This window comes from Dasypus novemcinctus, chromosome 17, assembly GCF_030445035.2.
Source record: "Dasypus novemcinctus isolate mDasNov1 chromosome 17, mDasNov1.1.hap2, whole genome shotgun sequence".
Taxonomy (NCBI): domain Eukaryota; kingdom Metazoa; phylum Chordata; class Mammalia; order Cingulata; family Dasypodidae; genus Dasypus; species Dasypus novemcinctus.
The window spans coordinates 18,674,710-18,702,109 of NC_080689.1; the positions used below are offsets into that span (position 1 = coordinate 18,674,710).

Sequence of the window (27,400 nt, forward strand, 5' to 3'; positions counted from 1 at the left end):
GACCACAGTGAATGAGGTAGAAAGAGGCAGGAATGGGTTGGAAAATTGGGCAGGACCAAGAATATTAGAGTTTCACAGGCAGTGGTAAGGAATTTGTATTTCACTCTGAGTAACAGAAATCCATTTGTTTGAAATGAGAATGACATGATATGTTTTTAGAGATCTCTCCAGCAGCTATGTAAGGAAAAGGCCGGCTGGGGTAGGGGTGGCAGAGGGGTAGAATAGATTCATTAGTGGTTTATCTCAGTGGTGTGGAGAGAGAGGGCAGGGACTTAGACTGTAGAAAGGAATGTTAGCAGAGAAATGGGGGAGAAGGGTCAGATTTACTTACCCAGGCTAAACCGTGTATCAGTGTACCATTCTTCAGGGTATTCAGCACAGTAAATCAGATAGTAGCCTTGAAGTAATCCATTTCCGAAACAGAAGGCAAAACTTCTGAAAATTAGTAAAACTGGAAGAGGCCTCCCTCTAGTGAGCAATGAGTAAATAAATGTCCTGGAATACATGGGGGTGGGGAGGGAAGGAAGGAAGGAAGGAAGGGAGTGAGGGAGGGAGAGAGGGAAAGAGGGAGGGAGGAAAGAAGTGAGAGAGAAAGGAAGGAAAAATCAGTGAGAGCAAAGGTTTCAAAAAGATAACCACATCAAACCCACTTTTAAATACCATTTCCCCTTAAATCTGTGGACTAAAAGAGCATTATCTGATTCTAGGGCAAGCATTTCTGCCATTTTTTGTCTTGTTTCATTAAAATTCACAAGTAGCAACCAGTTACTCATCTTATTTTTTCCCTGCAAAAGCCTCGAGAGGCAAATATCATTCCCATCCAATAGTTAGTAAGTTAATCTTTGAGCCCTAGATTGGAGATAAGCTTTATATAAATCCAGAAGTGAAATCTAATTTATACGGGAAAGTGGGGAAACTGTCTTACCCCAAGTGTCGAGGGAATTGCATTTTGATAGAAACTACTTGACCACAATATGTGCTCCCACAGTGCTTCCCACATGTTTCTAAACATGATTTAGATACTGATATTGTAGCATTCCCTAGAATATGGGCTGCAGAACCCCTGGAGAAAAGAGAGAAACCCTTTTAATGGTAGGTGTATATCTTTAAAATTATAAATGCTTTCGAAATAAGAAATTGCCTAAAATATAATGCTAAATACTAGACCACAAGTGATGTCTTCTTCATAATTTCTCTTCTTTGAAGGTGCAATATAATATTCATACAGAAGACTCCATTAACATATGTGAAGAGTTTAATGAATAATTGTGAAATAAATACCCATGTAACCACTATCCAGGTCAAGAAATAAAACATTTCCATCATCCAGAATCCCCCTGTGTTCACAATCCTACCACTCCTGGAGGCAACCACGGTCCTAATTTTTGTAATAGCCACATCCTTTTGTTCTTTCAAGTTTTACCACAATTATTGGTATCTTTAAAAATATAGATTAATTCCATATGAATGGAATCATATTCTATGATTCTTGGAGTATTTTTCGCACCTTGTTTCTTTAACTCATCATTATATTTATGAGACTCAAGCATGTGACTGCATATAGCTGTAGTTCCTTTATTTTCCTTGCTGTATATTATTCTTCTTATATGAATATTTCACATGGGTTCATCTATTTTACTTTGATGGGTGTTTGCATATTTCTAATTTGGGGCTACTATAAACAATGTTATTATAAATATTCTTTTTAATTTGTATTTATTTTTTATTTTTACTAACACTCCCACTTCCCCCTTTCCATAAATCCCCTTTCCCAACACATGTTATTTTCTGTTTTGGGTGGTTTTTTTGTTTTTTTTTTTAATAATAATCATCCTTGTGAATGTGAAGTGGTATCTCATTGTGGTTTTATTTTGCATTTCCTAATGGCTAGTGATGTTGATCATCTTTTCATATGTTTATGGATCATTTCTGTATCTTCTTTAGAGAAATAGCTATTCAAGCCTTTTGTTAATCTTTTTGTTGTTGCATTGTAAAGGTACTAATATATGTTGGATATTAAACCCTTATTTGATATATGGTTTGCAATTATTTTCTTCCATTCTATAGGTTGTCTTTTCACTTTCTTGATAATTTCCTCAAATGCATAAAAGTTTTTAGTTTTTATGAAATTAAATTTATCTATTGTTTCTTTCGTTGCTTGTGCTCTTTGAGTCATACCTAAGAATCCATTGCCAAATCCCAGGTCATGAATATTTGTCTCTATGTTATTGTTTAAGAGTTTTATAGTTTTAACTCTTATATTTATGTACTTGATCCATTTTGAGTTTATTATGTATATGGTGTGAAGTAGGTATTTAAATTCATTCTTTTGCATATGGCTATCCAGTTGTCCCAACACTATGAGTGCTTTCCCTATTGTTTGTGTGGTAAACTTGTCAAAGATCAGTTGCCTATTGACACAGTGTTTTATTATCTGGACTCTCAATTCTATTCTATTCATCAATATATTTTCCTTATGCCAATAACACATTTTCTTGATTATCACTGGTTTTTTCCACATTGGAAAGTGTGACTCCTCTTACTTTGTTCTCGTTTTTCAAGATTATTTTGTTATCCCTTGCAATTACATATGAACTTTTAAATCAGATTGTCAATTTCTACAGAAAAGTCAGCTAGAATTCTGGTATAGATTGCCTTGATCTGTTGATCAATTTGAGGCACATTGCCATCTTAAAAATGTTAAGTTATCTCTGTTTATGAATATGGGATGTTTTTCCAGATACAGTTTGTTTTTATCTGGCAAGGCCAATACTACATTTTCACAGTCTTGCCTCGGGGTCACATCAAATCTCCTGCTCTCTGCCATAATATAATCATCAAATATATTGATCATATTAACATACCAAAAATATCACACTGGTCCACTTCACTGATTTGATTTGATGAGCAAAAATGGAAAGTACTTTAGATAGTAAAATATAAGCAAATTAAAGGGTAGAAGATAAACCCTACAAAAATTCTCAGTCCCACAACCTCAGTGAGGTTTCAATATGAAGCAAATTAAGATAATTCTGCAAAGGTAAGAGTAAATTGCTTGCACTGCATGCCACCAGAAAAGAAGTACAATGTTTGTCAAGTCTTTTTGGATTTTGAAGACAAGGCAACATACTCCACTTTTGAATGTGCTACTTTAAAACAACTATAGTCCCCATATGTTTGCCAGTTTTGAGTGTGGACCAAAACAAAAGGGAGCTCTTTAGTTCAAATAGCTCACCCATTTGGGCCTTGTGATCCAGCAGATGCAATGATACCCAAAGCGCCCATGCTGTATAGTAATACTGTATGGAGCCTCTGAGAAACACCAATGGAATTACATTGCTAATCTCCAGGATTTTAGAGAAAATCTATTGTCCTCCTCTGCAGATAACTATTCTCCTTTTGAGAAAAAACTTCTGGATTGTTACTGGATCTCAGTAGAAATGCACACTAACCATTAACTCTGTACTTCACACCATAAACTGGAGGTTGTCTGACACACCAAGTCATAAGATTTGGCACGTGTAGCAACAGTACATCATTAAGCATAAATAGCATATCAGAGACTGAAACCATGCAGATAGCTCAAGCAGGTCGTCTTATCAGCAAGTAGCTCAGACAGACTTCTTTAAAATCAATTCATTCTGTATGCCTCCTAAGTTGATGTTTATAGTTTCATGGATATTTACTTATAGACAGCTGATTGAGAATAAAAAGATTCAAGATTGGCTTACAGAAGGTTCTGTACCCCATGAAAGTCTGTGGCTGCAGATTTACAGCCCCTCTCAGAAGAGTCCAGAAGAACAGTGGTGGAAGGAAATCCTCACACTGACCAGAACTTCTGCACATGATTTGTCTGTCCACTTCATCACAAGTGAGACGTGGCCAGAAATGTGAATCTATACTGATTCATGGTCAGTTGCTAATGTTTTAGTCAAATGGTCAGTGACTTCAAAGAAAAAGAATTGGAAAGTTGGTAACAAGGAATTCTGGGGAAGAGATGCATGGATAGTCCTCTTGGAGTAGGTTCAGACCTTAAAGATATTTGGTTTTTTTTTTGTTTTTTTTATTTTTATTTTTTATTGATTTTGTAAAAATATTACATTAAAAAAAATATGAGGTCCCATTCGACCCCACCACCCCCACCGCACCCCTCCCCCCCCAGCAACACTCACTCCCATCATCATGACACATCCATTGCATTTGGTAAGTACATCTCTGGGTATCTCTGCACCTCATGGTCATTGGTCCACATCATGGCCCACACTCTCCCCCATTCCATCCAGTGAGCCCTGGGAGGATTAACAATGTCCGGTGATTGCCCCTGAAGCACCATCCAGGGCAACTCCAAGATATTTGTGATTCATGCTCACCAAAAGGCATTAAGGCAGAGAAAGCTCTTGATAATCAAGAGAACAAAATGGTACTCTCTGTTATTAATCTTAATGAATAGTCTATGTATAGTTGGAAAGAATGCATATTCTGAAATTGTTAAATGTATTTTCTATAATATCAGTTAGGTTGATTTTGTATACAATTAGAGTTGTTCAATTCTTCTACATCCTTGCTGCTTTTTTTGTCTACATGTTTATTCACTTAATGAGAAAGGAAGCCTAAGTTTGATTGGAGTATTAAATGCCCTCAAAGGTAAAAACAAAAGAGATTCTGTGTTCTGTTGTTATGCTTACTTCTTCTAGGTCTTACACCTCCATTTTAATCCAGTGATTCTTTATTATTTTATCACCTCAATGATGCAGAGTCATCTTTCTTCAACACACGGCAGCTGTCTTTGGTGAGAAAGCACCTCTGATGGTGCCTTCATTTAGATATTTTACAGTCTCAGAACTGTAAGCTTTTACCCCCAAATCAACCCCCTATATAAAAGCTAACCCATTTCTAGTACTTTATATCAGCAGCCCTTTAGCAAACTACAATAGATAGCAAAACAGACTTAGAATAAAGACAACATGATCCAGATATATGCAGTATATATATGAGACACACCTTAGATTTCAGTGCAAATATGTTGAAAATAAAGGGAGGAAAAAAGATATACTATGCAAATGGCATCCAAAAGAGAGCCAGAGCAGTCACACTAATATCATACAAAAAGACTTTAAGACAAAAATTAACAAAAAATTGAGACACAGATATAAATTCTAAAATGATAAAAGGGCCAATAAACCAAGAATATATAGCAACTATAACCATATACATACTTAATAACAGAGTCCAAAAATATAAGTAGTGAAAAATGACAAACTTGAAGTGAGAAATAAACAATTCAACAATAGTAGTTGGAGATCTCAATATTCCACTTTTGTTAAAGGAAAGAACAACTACTCAGAAGATCAGCAAGAAAACAGAGGACTCGAACAATATTATAAGTCAAATAGGTCTAACACACATCTACAGAATATGTCACTCAACAACAGAACACACATTCTTCTCAAGTACATATGGAGCATTCTCCAAGACACCAAATATTAGATCTTAAAACAAGTCTCAATAAATTTAAAAGGATTGCAATTACACAAAATATCTTCTCTGACCACAATAGAATGAAGCATAGTCAATAACAGAAGAGACACTGAAAATCCTTAAAGATATAGAAATTAAACAATATGCTTTTAACAACCAATGGGTCAAAGAAGAGATCCCAATGTAAATTATAAAATACTTGGAGACTAATTAAAGTGAAAACACAACATACCAAAACCTACAGGATGCCAAGAAATCATTGCTCAGATGGAAATTTATGACTGAAATGCCTACATTAAAAAAGAGAAAAAAGATCTCAAATAAATAACCTAATAGTACACCTTAAGGAACCAGGGAAAGAAGGGCAAACCAAACACAAAGCTATCAGAATAAAAGAAAATAAATATTAGAGCAGAGATAAATGTAATAGAAAATAGAAAAATAACACAGAGAATCAACAAAGCCAAAAGTTGGTTCTTGAAAGGATAAACAAAGTTGACAAACCATTAGAATGACTGACCAAAAATAAAAGAAGACTCAAATTACTAAAATCAGGAATAAACAAGGGAACATTACTATTGATCTTAAATGAGTAAAAAGGGTTATGAAAGAATACTATTAACAGTCATATGCCCTTAATTAGATAATCAAGATGAAATTTTAAAACTCTTAGAAAAACACAAACTAACAAAACTGGTTCAGCAAGAAATAGAAACCATATATAGTTTATCAGTTTCATGAGACTGCATTATCATTTCCCAATTCACTATACCTCAATTTTTTGCCCATTGATATGAGAATAAATAGATAGATATGATAAAGATATGAGATTTTATCAATAACATAGCAAATATGTTAAAATGCCTTTTCAACATCTATGAAAATAATGATATGGTTTTTTCTTTTATATTTCCCAATATGGGAAATTATATTAATAGTTTATATATCCCACCTTGTACTCCTGGGATAAAACTTATCAGGTCATGGTATATTATCCTTTTAATGAATAACTAGATTCTGATTGCTAACATTGTAGTTAGAATTTTTTGCATTGATATTCAAAAGAGAAATTTGGGGAAGTGGATATGGCTCAAACCATTGGGCTCCTGTCTACCTTAGGTCCAAAGTTTGATTCCTGGGGCCTCCTGATAAAGACAAACTGGCCTGTGCAGGAGTGCTGGCCCACACAGAGAGCTGGTACAGCAAGATGACATAACAAAAAGAGACACAGAGGAGAGACAATAGGAGACACAGCAGACCAGGGCACTGAGGTGGTACAAGAGATTGAACTCCTCTCTCCTACTCCAGAAGGTCCCAGGATCGGTTCCCAGTGCTGTCTAAAGAGAAGACAACAGACACAGAAGAACACACAGTGAATAGACACAGAAAGCAGACAGCAAGTGCAAAGCAATGGGGGGAGAGGGGTTGGGGAATAAATAAATAAATCTTTTTTAAAAAAGGAGAGAAATTTGTCTTTTCTATTCAAACATCATTAGATTTTGGAATCAGTGTGATACTTCTCTCTTAAAAGAATCTGGAAACCCCTTCTTTGGCCATGCTCTGGGATGATATAAATAGCATTATAAATACTTAGTCTTTAATATTTAGTAGAAGTTCTTTGTGAAATCAGAGATTGTATTATCAAGAGAAGTGGTTGTTAATATTACTAACAATATCTCTATTTCTTTCATGGTAATTGGTTTGTTTAGATCTTCTATGCCTTCTGGCTATCCTGATGAAATCTGGAAAATTATAATTTCTTAGGCAAAAATTATAACTTCTTCAGGTGAGCTAATGGTTTATCCGGGATTTGGGGGCAGGGTGCACTTTTCAATGATTCTTCTGTGTTCTTTCAAATTCATTTTGCCCTTTTTTGATTCTCCAGAAAAATTAATTTCTGCTTTTGGTTAATACAAATTTCCCTCTACTTTAATGAAGTTTATTATGTTGTTCTTTTTCTAACTTCTTCAAATTTATGCTTAATTAATCCATTGCTTTTTATTTCTTTTGTGTTTACCAATAAACACAGGTGCTTAAGGTTGTGAATTTTCCTCAGAGAACTGTTTTAACGGCATCCCAAAGGTTTTATGATATAATGCTTTCATTACTGTTATTTTCAAAATATTCTTTAACTTCAGTTTTTATTTCTTCTTTGACACAAGATGATTTAGAGAGGTGTTTTATTTTGTTTGGCAGGGACTTTCAGATTTTATTAATTTCTCATTTTATTTTACTATAATAATAAATATCTGTCTGTTCTTGCTATGCTTTCTGAAATTCATTGAAGTTATATACTTCATGTTCTATAAGCATTTGAAGAACTGTATTCTCTATGTTCACTGTAGAGTGTTTCAAATGTGTATCATTTAGAAATGCCTTATTAATTATGTTGTCATTTTTCTCTTAACTTATTTAAGGCTGACAGGTGGATTAAAAATCTTCTACTAATTCACTTCTATTTCTACAGGTGTTTAATCTTGTCTTCCTTTATGGATAATAATAATAGTAATAACAACAACAATAACAGTAATAGATAACATTTGTTGAGTACTTATCAAACACTGCTCTAGAGGCTAACCAATTTTATTAGAAACATATTCATAATACCTATATCTTCTCTATGGCTTTTACCTTTTATCACTCTAAAATGCTTTTCTTTTCTCACTTCATATTATTGGCCCAGAGTTCAGCCTTGTATAAAATTAAAGGCATGAATCCCAGCTTTCTTCTTATTTGCATTTGTTGGTACACCTTGCCCATTACTTCCCATCATTATAAGTCATTTTATTTTAGTTAAGTCCTTTGTATAAATACATTGTTATATTTTTCTTTGTGATATAGTATGAGACTCTTTTCTTTCAATCAAGTTATAGCTGTTTGATATATTGATATGATAGTTCTGCTTGGTCTTAGTTCAGGCATATTATGCTTTGCATTTTCATGAGTTTTAAAAAATTCATTGAATTATGTTTTCTTTGATTTTTGTTTTGTTGTGATTGTTTGAAGGGTTTACATTTTTATTCTGATGATTACCTTGATAATTTTAACTTTAGGTAAAATATTTTTTCTTTATTTCTTCACATATTATTTTTTACTTCCTACTGTAAGTAGAGATGAAATTAGTATATTTCCACTTAATCCCATCTCCATCACACCTCTCCTTACCCTATTTTTTGTTGATTTTAATATATTTTTCTGTTTACCTTTATAAATATAAATATGTGTGTAGGGCAACCTCTTTATTCATCAGTGCTAAAAGATATCATTTGACTTCTAGCTACAAAAGATCAGAGAATCATTGAGTTGACATTACTTCCAACCTTCTCTTTCCATCCATCTTTCAACTTTTGTTTGTCTATGTTTGTAGATATATCTACATCAAATCTACACAGACATGTCAGTTTCAAACCCAGTAGTTTACTTCATGGCAGAACACAATGGACACACTTCTGCTAAGTCAGGAAAAGGCAAGGATGCCTGCTATCTACATTATATTTGAAATTGCACTGGAGATATTAGCTAACACAAACAGACTCTGACAATGGAAAGTATTGGAGGCATTCAATGAAGAAGAGAATTCAATAAAGAACAATATAAAAGAAATCAGTAGTTTTCACATATGTAAACAACAATTAATTAAAACATATGAGCTCTTATTTACATTAAAATAGAGTATACAAAACCTAGATATAAGCTGAAAAGAAAATATGCAAATTCTATGAGAATTACTTTGAAAGGGCACAAAAAAAGATATGAACAGATGCTCTTAGATAATACAGCTCAACCTTACAATGATGTTAATTCTCCCTAGATTAGCAAATGTTATCCTAATAAAAATATCAATAAGGTTTTTACTCTGGAGGTGACAAATGACTCTAAAGTTAATGTGGGGGCGGCAGACTTGGCCCAGTGGTTAGGGCGTCCGTCTACCACATGGGAGGTCTGCGGTTCAAACCCCAGGCCTCCTTGACCCATGTGGAGCTGGCCCACGTGCAGTGCTGATGCGCGCAAGGAGTGCCCTGCCACGAAGGGGTGTCCCCTGCATAGGGGAGCTCCATGCACAAGGAGTGCACCCTGTAAGGAGAGCTGCCCTGTGCGAGAGAAAGTGCAGCCTTCCCAGGAATGGTGCCACACACACAGAGAGCTGACACAACAAGATGACACAACGAAAAGAAACACAGATTCCTGTGCCGCTGACAACAACAGAAGCGGACAAAGAAGATGCAGCAAATAGACACAGAGAACAGACAATCGGGGTAGGAGTGTGGGGAAGGGGAAAAAATAAATAATAAATAAATCTTTAAAATATATATATAGTTAATATGGAAAAACAAACAAGCCAGCCATATCTTGAGACAAGGGTGGGGGTGGGGAAAAAAGAAAACTTACCCTACAATATATAAAACTAACTATAAAGCTTCCATAATTAAAACAATTTTATACTGGTGCATGAATAAAATAAAATAATAGAACATCCATAAAAAGACCTAAGTACATATGGAAAAAATGGAATCTAAATCATTATGGGAAAAGTAGATTTTTAAACAACTGGTTCTGAGACAATTAGATAGCAAAGGTAGAATTGGATCCACATCTCACATCATACCCCAGAAAAGACTTCAAAATAATGAAAGCGCTAAATATAAGCATGAAACTATAAAATACTAGACAAAAACAAGATTGAACTCTTTTATAACACAGAATGAAAAAAGTCTTTCAAACCATGAATCAAAATTCAGCAAAAACCAAAAGAACAGATTGATCAATTCTGTTATATTCCATATAAATGGAATTATACACTGCATGACCTTTTGTGTCTGGCTTATTTCATTTATCATAATTTTTTTAAGTTTCATTATGTTACAGCATTTATCAGCATCCTATTCCTTTTTATTGTCAAATCCATTGTATGAATATACCACTTTTTGTTCATCACTTCATTTGTTGATGAGCATTTCAATTGATTTCACTTTCTGGTGATTGTGAATAATGCTGTTATGGACATTCATATTCAAATTTTTATGTGAAAGTATGTGTTCATTTCTCTTGGTAGATATGTAGAAACTGAGTTACCTGGTTATAGGTAACTTTACAATAAACATTCTAAGGAACTGACAAACTATTTTCCAAAGTGGGTATATTTGCTTATTTTTGACCAAAAAACAACACACACACACAGCTAAAACCACAAATGGGAAACTAATTTTTTAAAATATTTACTTTATAGAATATGAGAAGAGTGGGGGATAAAGGGTAGGAAGAATTGAGATGGGAGTGAAACTTTTCCCTTTTTATATAGTTTTGTCTTTGGACCATATAAATGCATTCTCATATTTAAAAATAAAATTATGAAAAAAAGAGCAAATCCTAACACTGAAAACTAAAACTAAAACAAATGAATCCAATTATATGCAAAAGCCAACACAACCATCTACAAAAAATAAAGTAACATTTCAAGTGACTTTTGAACATAGTTTTCATATTGTACATCCTTAGTGAGACATATGAAAGGCAAAAAAAGAATCCAGAAAGAATGGAAGGACTATCAATGGCCCAGAATCTTCAGGAATGAAGGCTTGGGTCACCCCACCAGGCAAAGAACTATGACCAGCTGACATGCTTGCTGAGGGAAAAGGGAACATGGAATGGACAGTGGAAGAAGTAGTGATAAATACAAACTTCAACCACATGACCAGTTACAGAAACAAGGGCTGTAATGGTCATAAATATTTCTTTCTTGTTTTGTTATGAGTATGTTTGTATATGAACATAAAACAAATATCTTTGTTTTCTTCCCTATCCTTTCCCCTTATCATATGACATAAGTTGTATTAGTTTCATGTCATAGATTTAAGGATGTCAAGTTTAAGAGTGAATATTACCCAAGGGCTTGTACCCTAATCTGGAGGGATTTAGTGCATTTCTATGTATGCAGAAGAGTTGAGTATTGTTAGGCAGAAGAAGAAAAAACATGTACACTGTCGGAAACTGAGGCATAGTGGCCTCTTAAGGAAAGATGTGCTGTCTCCATGCTAGTGCTGTCTCCGTGGCTACGCTTGCAACCTAAGGAATGCGGTTATTAAGAGTTCCCGGCAAATGGGATGAAGCTGTTAAAGGCTGAAAGAAAAGAGGAGCACGTACCTTTTGTAGTGAATAGAACACTTAGACTTTGTACCTTAAAACAGATTTTTTTAAAAATTCCTTAGACTATGGGTAATGCTGATAGTTAATACGTGTTGCTGCTTGATGACACATAGGTTATGTGTTTATGCTTATTGGCATGTAGGCTACGTATGCCTACTTCTTGTCATGTACACTGGGGTATATACAGAGCCCCTTGTAAACAATAAAGTGGTCTGAGGAGTTATTACTCACAGACCCCCTGATCCCAGCTCTCTCGTTCTTTTTCTCTCACTCTTTCTTTGTCACTGTTTCCTTCTCTCTTTTCTCTTTCTTTCATTCCTGATACCCTTTGAATCCAAATCTCCAACAGTACACATATATGTCTGTTATTGTTTTTATTTAGAAAATAATTATAATTTAAGGTGATGTGTATGGCTGCCAAGTTGACAAGGAGTGGACTGTGATGGTCAGGCTAATGTGTCAACTTGGCCAGGTAATGGTGCCCAGTTGTTTGGCCAAGCAAGCACTGGGATAACTGTAATACAAGGGCATGGGTTTTAATCATCCATGAGTTGGTTGCTTAGATGGCTTGTTACATCTACAATCAACTGAGGAGATTGCTGTCAGTAACGAGTGAAGTCCCATCCAATCAGTTGAAGGCCTTTAAGAAAGTGATTTTGGCATTGAGAGAGAGAATTCCCATCTCTATTTCAGAAAGACAGCTTCTCCTGGGGAACTCAACTAGGACCTTCATCAGAGTCCTTGGTTTGCAGCTTGCCTTATGGAATTTTCATCCCCTTATGAATTCCCATTGTTGCATGAGACAATTTTATAAAATATACTATTATAGATATTTCCTATTGGTTCAGTTTCCCTAGAAAACCCTGACTAATACAACTTTATTCACAAATTATTCCATTTATTTGTTATACCCTGGCTGGGGGCTACCTGATGTAAGGTACTCATATCCATTTCACCTAATTCAGAATACACTCAGGGCAGCAGAAGAACAGGCATTAATCAAAAACATTGTAAGGTGAATGAAAAATCTGCCACCACCTGGGGCAAATGACCATGGTTGAGACATATAATAGACTGCCTAAGGCCAGGGATCAAAAGCCCAGAGAGGAGTTTCTTTGAGAAATTAGAATAATCAAAAGCCCATATATCCTGGGGATTTAGGAAAACACATGCATTTCCAGGACCAGATGCATGTTCAGAAAAGATCATAAAAGATCCTCACTGGTCTCTAGGCTCAGTGCAAGAAGGAACTGAAGGCTGAGGTAGAGTTGTAACTGGTCTGCCTAAGTGTTAAATGAATGCTCCAGGCCAGAGTCAATCCACAAACACTGGAAGAGGTGTTTTTTTAAGCTCCAGGAAGTCAAAGAAATTCTGTCAAAACACTTACTGAACACAAGTTAAGAATTCAGTAATCAAGACTAGCAAACCCTGGGGAAAGGGGGAGTCTGATTTCCAAAGTTACCATATTATAATATTTGAAGGTCCATTTTTCAACAACAGCAACAAAAAATAATGGCAAGGCATTGAAAGAAACAGGATAGTATGATCCATTCAAAGGGAAAAAATAAATTGACAGAAATTGTCCTTGAAGAAGTCCAGGCATCAAACTTTACTAGACAAAGACTTAAGATCAACTGTCTTAAATATGCTCCAAGAGCTAAAGGAAACCATGTACAAATAAAGGAAATCAGGAAAACAATGTATGAACAAAATGAGAATATCAGTAAAGAGATAGAAATTATAAAAGGCAACCAAATAGAAATCCTGGAGATGAACATTAAAATAATAATGAAAATTCACTAGAGGGGCTCAACAGTGGATTTAAACAGGCAAAAGAATGAATCAACAAATTTGGAAATAGGATAATTAAAATCCAGTCTAAGGAGCAGAAAGAAAAAGAGAATTAAAAAAATTAACAACCTAAGGGACCTGTGGGACACTATTAAACAGACCAACATATGCATCATGGGAGTGCCAGAAAGGGAGCAAGAAAGAAAAAGGCAGAAAGAACATAATGGCTGAAAATCTCCCAAATTTAATGCAAGACATAAATCTATACATCCAAGAAGCTCACAAAATCCAAGCACAATATATTCGAAGAATTCTACAACAAGACACATGTTAGTTGAATTGTTAAAAGACAAAGAGAAAATCTTGGAAGCAGCAAGGGAGAAACAATTCATCAAACACAAGTGATTCTCAGTAACATTAACAGCTGATTTCTCATCAGAAACCAAGGAAGCCAGAAGGCAATGGGATGACATATTTAAAGGGCTGAAAGAAAAAACTGCTAACCAGTAATTATATATCCAGAAAAATTATCCTTTAAGAATGAAGGAGAAGTTAAGACAGTCCCAGACAAACAAAAACTAAGAGAGTTCATTACTAGTAAAATCTTCCCTACACAAAAAAGCTAAAGGGAGTCCTTCAGACTGAACGAGAGGACACTAGATACTAACTCAAAGCCGTATAAAGAACTAAAGGATACTGGTAAAGGTAACTACATAGGTAAATACAAAAGCCAGTATTATTGTACTTTCAGTTTTTAATTCCTCTTTTTTTTCCTATATGATATAATATGTGATAATAACAAAGTAAAGGGAGGGCAGAGATGTATAGGAGCAGAGTGTTAGTACACTATTGAACCTTAGTATTACTCCAACTAGGTTGTTATTAGTTTAATACGTTAATTGTAATTACAAAGGAAACCACTAAGAAAATAGCTTAAAAAATATATTGAAAAGTAAAGAAGAGAATCAAAATGATTCACTAAATATAAAATCAGTTAAATACAAAAAAGGCAATAATAAGGGAACTAAGGAATAAAAAAAAATCTAAGACATAAAGAAAGCAAAAAGTTAATGGCAGAGGGAAGCAGACATGGTTCAACTGATAGAGCATCCACCTACCATATGGAAGGTCCAGGGTTCGGTACCCAGGGCCTCCTAGCCCATGTGGTGAGCTGGCCCATGCACAGTGCTGCTGAATGCAAGGAGTGCTATGCCATGTAGGGATGTTCCCTGCATAGGGGTGCCCCACATGCAAGGAGTGCACCCCGCAAGGAGAGCCGCCCTGTGCGAAAAAAGCGCAGCCCGCGCAGGAGTGGCACGGCACACACAGAGAGCTAATGCAGCAAGATGACACAACAAAAAGAGACACAGATTCCCAGTGCTGCCTGACAAGAATGCAAGCGGACACAGAAGAACACACAGCGAAAGGACACAGAGAGCAGACAATGGGGGAAGGGGGAGAGAAATAAATAAATAAATAAATCTTAAAAAAAATTACTGGCAGAATTTAGTTTTCATTATCAGTAGTTATTTTAAATGGATTAAACTCTCCAGTTAGAAGGTAAAGATTAGCAAAACAGCTGTCTACCAGAGACTTTTTTTTTTTGGGGGGTGGGTAATCTTTATTTTTTAATTTTTATTATTTTATTATTAAAGTTAATAGATCACAAGGATTACATTAAAAAAACATTAAAAAACAAAAAACTTAAGAGGTTCCCATATATCCCACTCCCTACCCCCTACCACATCATTTTTGTAAATTATATTTTTTTGAAGATATATACATCATAAAAAAAAGTTACACTAAAAAATATAAGAGGTTCCTGTATACCCCCCACCCCACTCCTCCCACACCAACACCCTTCCTCATCATTGTGGCACACTCATCACACTCGGTGAACACATTTTGGGCACTGCTGCACTACACAGATAATAGTTTACCCTGTAGTTCACATTCTCCCCCAGTACATTCAGTGGATTATGGAAGGATATATAAAGTCCAGCATCTGACCCAGCAATATCATTAAGGACAACTCAAAATCCCAAAAATGGCCCCCACATCACATCTCTCCTACCCTCTCCCTGCCCTCAGCAACTACTGTGGCCACTTTCTCCATCTCGATGATAAAATTTCTTCTACTACACATCACAATAGTTTTGTAGTAGAATATCAGTGTGTCCACTCTAGTCCATATTTTATTCCTCCATTCCTAGACCCTGGGATGATGATGTCCTCTCCACCTATAGATCAAGAAGGAGCTTAGATTCTACATGGATGACGGAAGAGACTCTCTTTAGATACAAAGACACATGAGGTAGAACGTACAAGGATGAAAAAATATATTCCATGCAAACAATAACCAAAAGAGAGCTGGGGTGGCTGTATTATTATAACACAATGTAAATTTAAGTCACAAAGGGTGAACATAGGCAAAGGACATTGAATATTGATGAAAGATGAACCCACCAAGGAAACATAACAACTATAAACAAATACACACCTAAAATCAGAGCCTGAAAATAAATGAAGCAAAAATTAACAGAATTGAAAGGAGAAATAGTTTTGCAATAATAGTTGGAGACTTCCAATACCTCTATTTCAATAATGGATAGGATAAACACAGAGACGATCAACAAGGAAACAGAGGACTCAACACTATAAACTGGTTACCTGATAGATATATACAACACTCCACTCAGCAATAACAGAACACACACTCTTCTCAAGTGTACATGGAATATTCTCCAAAACAGTTCATATGTTAGGCCACAAAAAAAGAGTTAATAAATTTTAAGAGCAAAACCATGCAAGGCATCTTTTAAGACTGCCAAGGAATAAACTAGAACTCAATAACAAAAATGAAAATGGAAAACAAAAATATTTGGAAATTAAATAATATACTCTTGAAAAATAAATGTATCATTAAAAGACATAAGAAAAAATGGAAAATACATATACTAATAAAATAGCCTTCAAATAGTGTGAGTACTCTGTTAAAATGTAAAGATTATAGACCTTTCTTTATGGAACATAAATATAAGAAAAGCACAGTTTTCCAGGAAAATGTAAGAAAGTCTAAACTTTGTGTTTTGAAGAAGTGCAATTTAAAAATAAGCATGGGGAAGATTTAATAATATAAAAATGTGTCATAGAATTCTTACAACAGCACAATACAAAATTAGATGTATAATAAATATTTTTCTTATAATCTTTCACTCAAATGTCTTTGTAACTGATGCAGGAGAAATGTGGTACTGGAGTTTAATGAACCTAACCCTATTTGAATTGTTGTACAATAAAATGAGTTGAGTACACAGCCAGGGTGTGCTTCTCATTTGTTTCCTATCCCTCCATCTTCTGAAGCAAGTGAAAAAACTGGGCTGTGTTAGAAACACACCAAATCAAGAATTAATCTAAAAAGAAGCTTAAAAGCCCTATTTAAAAGGCAATTTAATGGGGTCATTACTATCAATCTTACAGAAATAAAAAGGATTATAAGAAAATATATGAATAATTGACTGCCAACAAACTAGGTAACCTAGATTAAATAGGCAAATTCCTAGAAACAGACAAACTATCAAAACTGATGCTGGAAGAAATAGAAAATCTGAGTAAAGAGTAACAAGTAGAGATTAAAACAATAATCAAAAACCTTCCAATAAAGAAAACCCCAGGATCACATGGCTTCACTCATGAATTTTACCAAATATTTAAAGTAGAATTAACACCAATCCTCAAATTTTTCCAAAAAAAATTGAAAAGGGTGGAACTCCCCCCAATTCATTCTGAAGCCAGCACTGCTCTGATGCTGAAATCAAACAAAGACATCACAAGAAAAGAAAACTATGGAAATCAATAATCCTTATGAATATGGATCCAAAAGCCTTGACAAAATACTAGCAAACCAAACTCAGCAAGATATTAAAAGAATTATACATCATAACCAAGAGGGATTTATCTCAGGAATTTAAGGGTCATTAACCATAAGTAAACTAACCAATGCAATACACTACACTAAAGAAATAAAGGTAAAAACCACATGATCATCTCAATTAATGCAGCGAAAGTTTTTGACACAATCAACACCCTTTCATGATTAAAAAAAAAATCACTCAATAACTAGGAATAGAGGGGAGTTTCCTCAGCATGATAAAAACCATATATGAACATACATACAACAATGGCAAAAGATTGAAAGCTTTTCCCCTAAGATCAGTACAAGACAAGAGGCCTGATTTAATCACTTCTACTGAACATAGTCCTGGATGTTCTAGCAATAAATATAGAAATAGAAATAAAAAGCATACAAATTAAAAAGGAGGAAGTAAAGCCATCTCTATTCTCAGCTGACATGATCTTATATGTATAAAACTCTAAAGAATTCATGAAAAATGGATTGATTTAACTTAATTCAAAGAAGTTGTAGAATATCTATTTGACATGCAAAACTCAGTTGTATTTCTATACATTGACAGTGAACGATCCAAAAAGGAAACTAAGAAAACAATTCCATTTACAATAGTATCAAAAAGAATAAAATATTTAAGAATAAATTTAAGCAAGGAGGTACATTACTTTTATATTGAAAACTACAAAAGATTCTGAAAGAAATTAAAGAAGATATGAATAAATATTAATAGAAAGATATCCTGTATTCATGAATTGGAAGACTTGATGTTAAGATGACAGTACTACCAAAGTGATATAAAAGCTCAATGTAAACCCTACCAAAATCCTAATGGCATTTTTTGCAGAAATGGAAAAACTCATCTTAAAATTCATATGGAGTTCCAAAGGGCAATATATGTCAACAGAAACTTCTCAAACAGAAAAGCTAAGAGAAAAATGAATGAAAGTAATGGAATAGAATATCTAGGGAACTTGCAAGAACTAGGGAAATTGCAAAGATGCAACATATGCAATATGGAAATACAAATTGGAAAAGAAAGAGAGAAATGAACAGAAGAAATATTTGATGTAATAAAGACTGAAAATTTTCCAGATTAATGATAAATATCAAACCATAGCTGAAGAAAGCATCATGGACCAGAGAACATCAAGCAGTATTAATATAAAAATTTAAACCTATGCATATCATATTCAAACTGCAGAAAATAAAAGACAAAGAGAAAATCCTGAAAGTAGTCAGATGAAAAAAAACTTCACCTATTTTGATAAGAATTACATCAGACTTCTCTTCATAATCTAAACAAGCAAGAAGAGAGTGGAGTGAAATATTGAAAATATTGAAAGAAAGGGAAAAAAACTCATCTAGAACTCTGAATCCAGTGAAATTATCCTCCAAAACTGAAGAAGAAATAAAGACTGGCTTAGACAAACAAAAATCAAGGGAATTTGTCACCAGTAGATCTACCGTGAAGGAAATGCTAAAAGATATTTTTCACTAAGAAGGAAAATGATATAGATTGCAAACTTGGGTCTACATAAAGAAAGGAAGTGCATTTGAGAATGAATAAGTGAAGGCAAAATAAATTATTTCATTTTTCTTATTCTTAATTGATCTAACAGGTAATAGTTTATTCAAACTAATAATACATGCAAAATACTGTGTGATTATAGCTTTTGGACAAGTGACGTATATGACAGCAATATCAGAAGGAATAAGAAGGCAAATTAGAAAGACTCTATTACAAAGTACCTGCACCATCCATGAAATAGTGTAGTGCAATATTATTTGGAGATAGACTTATACTCTTTGTAAATATATATTGCAAAGTCTAAGTTAAACACTAATTTTTAAAATAAGCATAATTGATATGAGAGGAGAAAATACAATCATATAAAATGCTCAAATACTACTATGGAATTATTATGATTCTAGCAATGGAAGAAATTATATCTTTGATGTGGAGACAGTGGCCATGGGAGTTGCCAAAGGCAGAAAGAGGTAAAAAGAAGTGTGATATTGGGCATTTGGGGGACTTGGTGTTGTCCTCAATGATATTGCATGGACAGATGCAGGACATTATATATCCTGCCATAACCCACTAAATGGACTGGGAGAGCATATAAACTATAACGTAAACTATAATCCATGCTGTGTAGCAATGCTCCAAAATGTACTCAGTAAATGCAATGAATGTACCACACTAATGAAAGAAGTTGTCAATGTGGGAGGAGTGCGGGATGTGGGGAGTGCAGTATTTGGGAAACTCATATTTTTTCATATAACATTTTGTGTGATATGCATCTATAAAAAGTATAATAAAAATGAAAAAATTATATACAAATATAAAAAATAAAATAAATTAAAATTTAAAAAATTTAAAAATCTTTAAAATGCTCAAATAAAATCAGAAAAGGCAGGAAAAGAGTGTAAGACCAAAAAAAATGAAGAATATGGATAATGAATAGAAGACAGTTGCAAATATGATAGGTATTAATCCAACTATATCAATAATCATTTTAAATATGAATGGCTTAAATACATCAATTAAAAAAAGAAAAAAGACCAAAAGTATCTTGTATACAAAGAAAATTTTACTTTAAAACTGAAGAAACAAAGTAAAGGGGAGGAGGCAGTTCTGGGAAGATGGTGTCAGAGTAGGCAGGCTGGGCTCAACTCTCCCATGAAAACAATGTAGAAAGAGCCAAAAGATGTCTGAAAGGCCTTTAAGGGTCAACAGACCTGGACATTCCTACACAACTCCTAGGAGTTTGAGGGACAGAGAGGCAAAGGATCTGAAACAACAAACACGAGTGACCAAACCCCCACCGTGACTGGGAAGGGCTCTCCTCCTCCACCCCTAAGATATTAAGCTTGGGTAAAACCTTTGACTCACTGCAACCGAGAGGGGAAAAGACATCTTCCTCCCTGTTAGCTGCTATAAGGACAATGGGAGGGGAAGTTGGGGGGCTTCTCTTCAGTAAATTTGGCCACCAGAGCCTGCTTTGAATCTTGGCTCTGATCAGACCAAAACTTAGGAAAGCAGAGATTGAAACACCTCCATGGAAAGGTGTGCTGATGAGCGCCATTGCTGGCTAGTCAGGAAATTGCATGGACAAAATCTGCTTTGGGGTCTCTCTGTACCCCAACTACAAGGAGAAAATCTGTGCCCCATTAGTGAATCTCTGGTCAGATTTTTATAACTTAAGCTGGACAGTTTTGAAGACTTAGAATAAGTTGAATCAACTATCAAAGAAAAGCTGTGAAATAAAAACAATCAGCAAGGGAGAGAGATTGGTCATCAGAGTAAATTCACCAACATATTCAGATGCCTAGACATCAGCAAAAAATTACAAGCCATACAAGGAAACAGGAAGATATGGCAGAGCCAAAGGAAAAAACCAAGTATCCTGAAAAGATACAGGCTTTAAGATAACTGATCAATGATAATCACACAAATCTCCTAAATCAATTTAAAGAATTGAAGGAAAATATGACTATGAAAGAAATGATGGATGAGATTAAAAATACATTAGGTGCACATAAGAGCAGATTTGAATTGCTTAAGACAGAACTAGTGATTTAGAAGGCAGACCATCTGTACTGGAAAAGACAAGAGAAGAGAATGGAAAAAATGAAACAGGATCTCAGGGAATTGAAGGACAACACAAAATGCATAAACATAAACATTATCAGGGTCCCAGAAGAAGAAAAGAATGGAAAAGAGGCAGAAAGAATATATGAGGAAATAATGATCAAAAACTTCCCAACCCTTATGAAATACATAAATATCAATATCCAAGAAGGACAATGCACCCAAACAGAGTAAATCTGAATAGCCTTCCCTGAGACACATACTATTCAGAATGACAAATATCAGCAATAAAGAGAGGATTCTGAAAGCAGTAAGAGAAAAGTAAAGCATCACATTCAAGAGAACCTCAATGAGATTAAGTACCAACCTCTCACAGAAACCATGCAGGCAAGAAGAAAGTGGTATGATGTATTTAAGGTACTGAAAGAGAAACTGCTGGCCAAGAATTCAGTATCCAGCAAAACTATCTTTAAAAATGAGTGTGAGTTTAAAGTCTGTACAGATGAACAAAAATTGAGGGAGTATGTTACCAAAAAAACCAGAGTTATAAGAGATATTACAGGGAGTGCTGCAGCCTGAAAGGAAAAAACAAGGGTGAAAGACTTGGAGAAGAATGAAGAAATAAAGATTATTAGGATGGGTAAATAAAAGGGTAAAAAGACAGACAATAGTACAATATGACAATGGAAAGTTGAAGGACAAAGTGGATGAAGTAAGTAATGCTTTTATAGTAATAACATTGAATGTTAATAGCTTGAACTCCCCAATCAAAAGACATAGACTGACAGAATGGATTAAAAAAATATGAGTTATCTCTATGTCATCTACAAGAGACTCCCTCAGATATAAGGACAAAACCAGGTTAAAAGTGAAAGGTTGGAAAAAGATATCCCATGCAAATAGTAACCAAAAAAAATCTGGAGTAGTAATTCTAATATCTGACAAACTAGGTTTTAAATGCAAAACTGTTATAAGGGATGAAGAAGATCATTATATATTAATAAAAGGGGCAATTCTCCAAGAAGAAAAAACTATACTAAATATGCACCTAACCTGAGTGCCCCAAGATACATGAGACACACACTGGAAAAACAGAAGAGAGAAATAGATGTCTTTACAATAATAGTTGGAGACTTCAATGAACCATGCTCAATATCAAATAGAATATCTGGACAGAGGATAATTAAAGAAACAGAGAGTTTGAATAATAATAATAAGTGAACTAGACCTATCAGTCATCTATAGAGCATTGCACCCCAAAACAGAGGGGTATACATTCTTCATAAGTGCCCCTGGATCCTACTCCAAGATAGACTATATGTTGGGTCACAAGACTAGTCTCAATAAATTTTAAAAGATTGAAATTATTCAAAACACTTTCTCTGATCATAATGAAATGAAGCTGGAAATCAATACTGGATAGAAAAATGGAAAATTCATAAATATATGGAGATTAAACAACACACTCTTAAATAATCACTGAGTCGAAGAAGAAATTGCAAGACAATTCACCAAATATCCTGAGATGAATGAAAATGCAAACAGGCTCAGCTGCTGTGCTCTCTCTACAAGGCCAGCTTGCAGACTATCAGGCAAAGGGCTCTGTCTGTCTCTCCTAGGCTTCTGCTGTGTCTAAGGAGCCATCTTTATTCCTGTGTTCTTCTCCTGTGTGTTTACCTCCCAGGCTCCAATATCAAACCTCCAATCTCCCTTCTCTGCCCCACCACCAAGGGGGCGGGGACTCAATGTCCTGCTGACCTGGCCCAGTCAAAGCTTTAATCATTATTTAATCAAGTAAAAGTAAAACCTCTGAATCCAATACACTCTAATATGCCCGGAAGGACAGACCAGTTTACAAACATAATCCAATATCTATTTTTGGAATTCATAATCAATATCAAACTGTCACACTACCCAATTTAAAAATGGGCAAAGACTTGAAAAGACATTTGTCCAAAGAAGAAAGACAAATGGCAAAAAAAAAACACATGAAAAAATGTTCAACATCACTAGTGATTAGGGAAATACAAATCAAAAATACAATGAGATATCATTTTGGACATATTAGACTGACCGCTATTAATAGGTCAGAAAACAGTAAATGTTGGAGAGGATGTGGAGAGATAGGAATGCTTATTCGCTGTTGGAGGGGATGGTAGAATGGTACAGCCACTGTGGAGGACTATTTGACAGTTCCTAAGGAAGTTGAATATAGACTTGCCATAGGACCTGGCAATATCATTACTTAGGTATATAGTTAGAAGAACTGAGAGCAGTAACATGAACAGACATCTGCACATTGATGTTCAAAGTGGCATTATTCAGTATTGCCAAAAGTTGGGAACAACCCAGGCGCCCATCCATTGATGAATGGATAAATAAATTGGGTGTACCCACACAGTGGATTATGAAGCTGTAAGAAGAAATGAAGTCTTGAAGAATTGATAATGTTGAGTGACCAAGCCAGACAAAAAAAGGACAAATACTGTATGAATGTACTATTATGAACTAAATATATTACATAAATTCGTAGAGTTAATAATTAGAATATAGGTCACCACAAAACAGAATGAGAATGGAAAGCTGAGGGTTATTCTGCACAGAAGTGGTTAAAAGGTTATTTGTAAAATCTTTGGAAATGAATGGAAATGGTGAGAGTACATCATGCTGGTTATGACTAGCAGAGCTATTATATGTGTATAACAGTGGTTGAAATGGACAGTCTAAGGACATGTATATTACTAGAAGGACAGCTAAAAAATGTAACATGGGACTGTATAGCATAGTGATACTACCTGTAAAATATGAATATAGGTAATATTGCACATATAAGACTGTTTTACAAAATATAAATACAAATATACTAACGAGAAGGAAATGGAATAGCAGCTATGTACAGAAAGGGAAGCTTCAAGAGATTGAGAGGTGATGAGTTTTGTTTGTTTGGTTGGTTGGGTTTTGTTTTTTATTCTTATTGTTTCTGGAATAATGAAAATGCTCTAAAAATTATTGAAGTGATGAATGCACAACTATGTGATTATACCAAATACCACTGATTGTACACTTCAGATGGATTTATGCTTTATTAATAGGTATTGACAAAATGTATTTGTTTAAAAAAAAAAAAAAGGTAAAGGAGAGAGCTAGTGGCTGAATGCTTGCTTCCCAAGTATGAGGTCCTGGGTTCAATATCTAGTACCTCCTAAAAAATATATAAAATAAATAAAATAAAATAAAAATAAAAAGTATTTGAGTATAACAGGAAAAAAATTAGATTAAAAAATTAATGAAATTAGGGAGTCCCCAGACAGGTTAAAACAGATAACCACTATTCTTTGAGAACAAGATCCACTCTGCTCCCTCCTGCACCAGAAACGCACCTTGGGAATGCTGGCTTCCATTTTCAAGATGACCACTGCTCTGTTTGAGGGGGAATGGGGTAAGGTACTTTGGAAGTTCATCTTATGGGCTTCAAAGATATCCTAGAGAATGTCCCTGGATGAACAAAAGCAACATCAGTTGCACCACCTGGTTGGAGTCCAAGTGAAACCATGATATCATGAGCAGAATGATTAAAAGTAAAAGTGGAAGTAGTCAAAATCTCCTAAAAACTGATGATTTGTTCAATGATGTGTGCTGTTTTGAAGCTGGATAATACTGTGGTTGATCAAACTAGTTGAAAACCCATTCCAATCAGTCATGTGGTCAGAAGTTTACACTGGAACTAGACAGGTCACGTGACAGTTTATTGCCATGACTGGCAGTCTCTGTGTGCTGTAAAATTTCTGATTTAGGAGATTTTTTTGGACAATGAATGCCATGGCATGTGTCTCTTTTTGGAACCACAGGGTACTTTATTTGCAGAGGTTACATTTTTAATCCAGTTACTGAAAGAAGACCAAAACTCCAAAGGCAAAAGAACATTTTTTTCAAAACAAGGCAAAACATTTCTCAGAGCTCCTCGAATGAATATTAATATTGCCGCTTGGGGAAGGCCTGTGAGAAGAGCTATTCCTACAGTAAATCATTCTGGCACCTTCAGCCTCAAGCTCCTGTGCCTGCTACAGTACCAGTGGTTGATGTTCGCATCCCTGCACTAACATCTCTAGCTAGGGATTCCACAGTAACCAAATTGGACTTTCATCTTGAACCTGAACTTCCTCCAGCCCCACCTTGGGCTTCTTCCCTTGGATAATTAGATGAGTCCCCTAAATTAAGACTGATGGAGGGAAGCGGATTTGGCTCAACTGATAGAGTATCCGCCTACCACCTGGGAGGTCCAGGGTTCAAACCCGGGGCCTCCTGACCCCTGTGGTGAGCTGCACCACGTGCAGTGCTGATGCGCACAAGGAGTGCTGTGCCACACAGGGGTGCCCCCGTGCAAGGAGTGTGCCCTGTAAGGAAAGCCACCCCGCGTGAGAAAAGTGCAGGCTGCCCAGGAGTGGCACCGTACACACAGAGAACTGACCCGGCAAGACAACACAACAAAAAGAGACACAGATTCCCAGTGCCGCTGACAAGAATAAGTGGACACAGAAGAACACACAGCGAATGGACACAGAAAGCGGACAACTGGAGGGGGTGGGGGGAAGAGGAGAGAAATAAAATAAAAAATAAATCTTTAAAAAAATATAGTATAGGGAAACGGACTTGGCCCAGTGGTTAGGGAGTCTGTCTACCACATGGGAGGTCCAAGGTTCAAACCCCGGGCCTCCTTGACCCGTGTGCAGCTGGCCCATGCACAGTGCTGATGCGCGTAAGGAGTGCCATGCCACATAAGGGTGTCCCCAGCGTAGGGGAGCCCCATGCACAAGGAGTGCGCCCACAAGGAGAGCCGCCCAGCGTGAAAGAAAGTGCAGCCTGCCCAGGAATGGCGCCGCCCACACTTCCCGTGCCGCTGACGACAACAGAAGCGGACAAAGAAACAAGACGCAGCAAATAGACACAGAGAACAGACAACGGGGGGGGGGGATTAAATAAATAAATAAATCTTTAAATATATATATATATATAGTATAAAAAAAAAAAGACTGATGGATACACCAGGACAGGAATCAGAAACTGCTTTTGATATTGAAAAAGTCAGAAATAGTATATTTCCAACAACCAAATCTGAGTACGAACCTGGTATTCCTCATTCAGGCCTAGAATATAGTAGCATTTGAGAACTTGAGGATAGAAGGTACTTTGGTCTGAATATAAATACACAAATGATGTGTTTGCTGTAAAAGCCCTGAAGAAAGGAGATGCTGTGGCTCGAGATGAGGTAGACAGTCTAATGTGAATTAAAATAATTTAATTATTAATGTAGTCAATTAATATAATTGAACAAGAATTTTTGAAACTGTGAAGAAGAGTTTAGGGCGTCCCTTTTTGGTGAAACTTTTTGCATGTTTCCAAGCCGATGAGCACATTTGCTTTGCGATGGAATATGCTGCCAGCAGGGACCTAATGATGAACACTCATAGCGATGTCTTTTCTGAACCAAGGGTTGTATTTTATGCTGCATGTGTAGTTCTTGGGTTGCAATTTTTACCTGAACACAAAATTGTGTATAGGGATTTGAAACTGGATAAATTATTGATAGCTACAGAGGGCTTTGTGAAAATTGCTGATTTTGTTCTTTGCAAAGAAAGAATGGGATATGGGGATAGAACAAGCATATTTTGCAGCACTCCTGACTTTCTTGCCTCAGAATTATTAACAGAAAACATCCTTTAGCAGAGTTGTAGATTGGGCCTTGGTGTACTTACATATGAAATGCTTGTTGGTGAGTCTCCCTTCCCTGGTGAGGAGGAGGAGGAGGGTTTTGACAGTATTGTAAATGAAGAAGTAAGGTATCCAAGGTTCTTATCTACAGAAGCTATTTCCATAATGAGAAGGACACCAAACTGCACAAATGATTATAGGAGTTTTATTCATAATTGCCAAAAATTGAAAGCAACTAAGATGCCCTTCAAAAGGTGAATGGATTAACTAAACTGTGGTACATCCATACAATGGAATTTTATTCAGCCTTAAAAAGAAATGAGCTATTAAGCTATGCAAAGATATTAAAGAAATTTACATGCAGACTGCTGAGGGCAAGAAGCCAGTCTGAAAGTCTACATGCTATATGATTCCAATTATATGACATTCTGGAAAAAGCAAAACTATAGAGACGATAAAAAGGTCAGTAGTTGCCAGGGGTTCAGGGTGAGGACGGTGTTGAAAATAGAAAGCAAAGGGGATATTTAAGACAATGAAACTAGTCTATATAATACTGTAATGGTGGAGACATGACATTATGCATCTGTCAAAACTGATAAAACTACAACAGAGTGAACCTTAATGTAAGCCATGGATTTCAATTATTGATAATGTATGACGATTGGTTCATCGTTAGTGTGGTACTACCACACTAATACAAGATATTAATAATAGGAGACACTGTGTGCAGCAGGGGATGAAGGGGATATATAAGAACTCTCTGTACTTTCTGCACA

General features: G+C 35.5%; 1 protein-coding gene and 1 pseudogene across 1 annotated transcript in view; one reads left to right on the forward strand and one right to left on the reverse strand.

The window, feature by feature from the left end:
• SRD5A2 (steroid 5 alpha-reductase 2) overlaps positions 1-27,400 on the reverse strand; it is an 84,656-nt gene that overhangs the window by 20,094 nt on the left and 37,162 nt on the right. Inside the window, exon 2 of the mRNA XM_004451080.4 lies at positions 332-495. Coding sequence (XP_004451137.1) covers positions 332-495 — 164 coding nt within the window. The remainder of the gene's footprint in view (positions 1-331; positions 496-27,400) is intronic.
• On the forward strand, positions 21,297-26,882 carry LOC139436784 (serine/threonine-protein kinase N2-like; annotated as a pseudogene).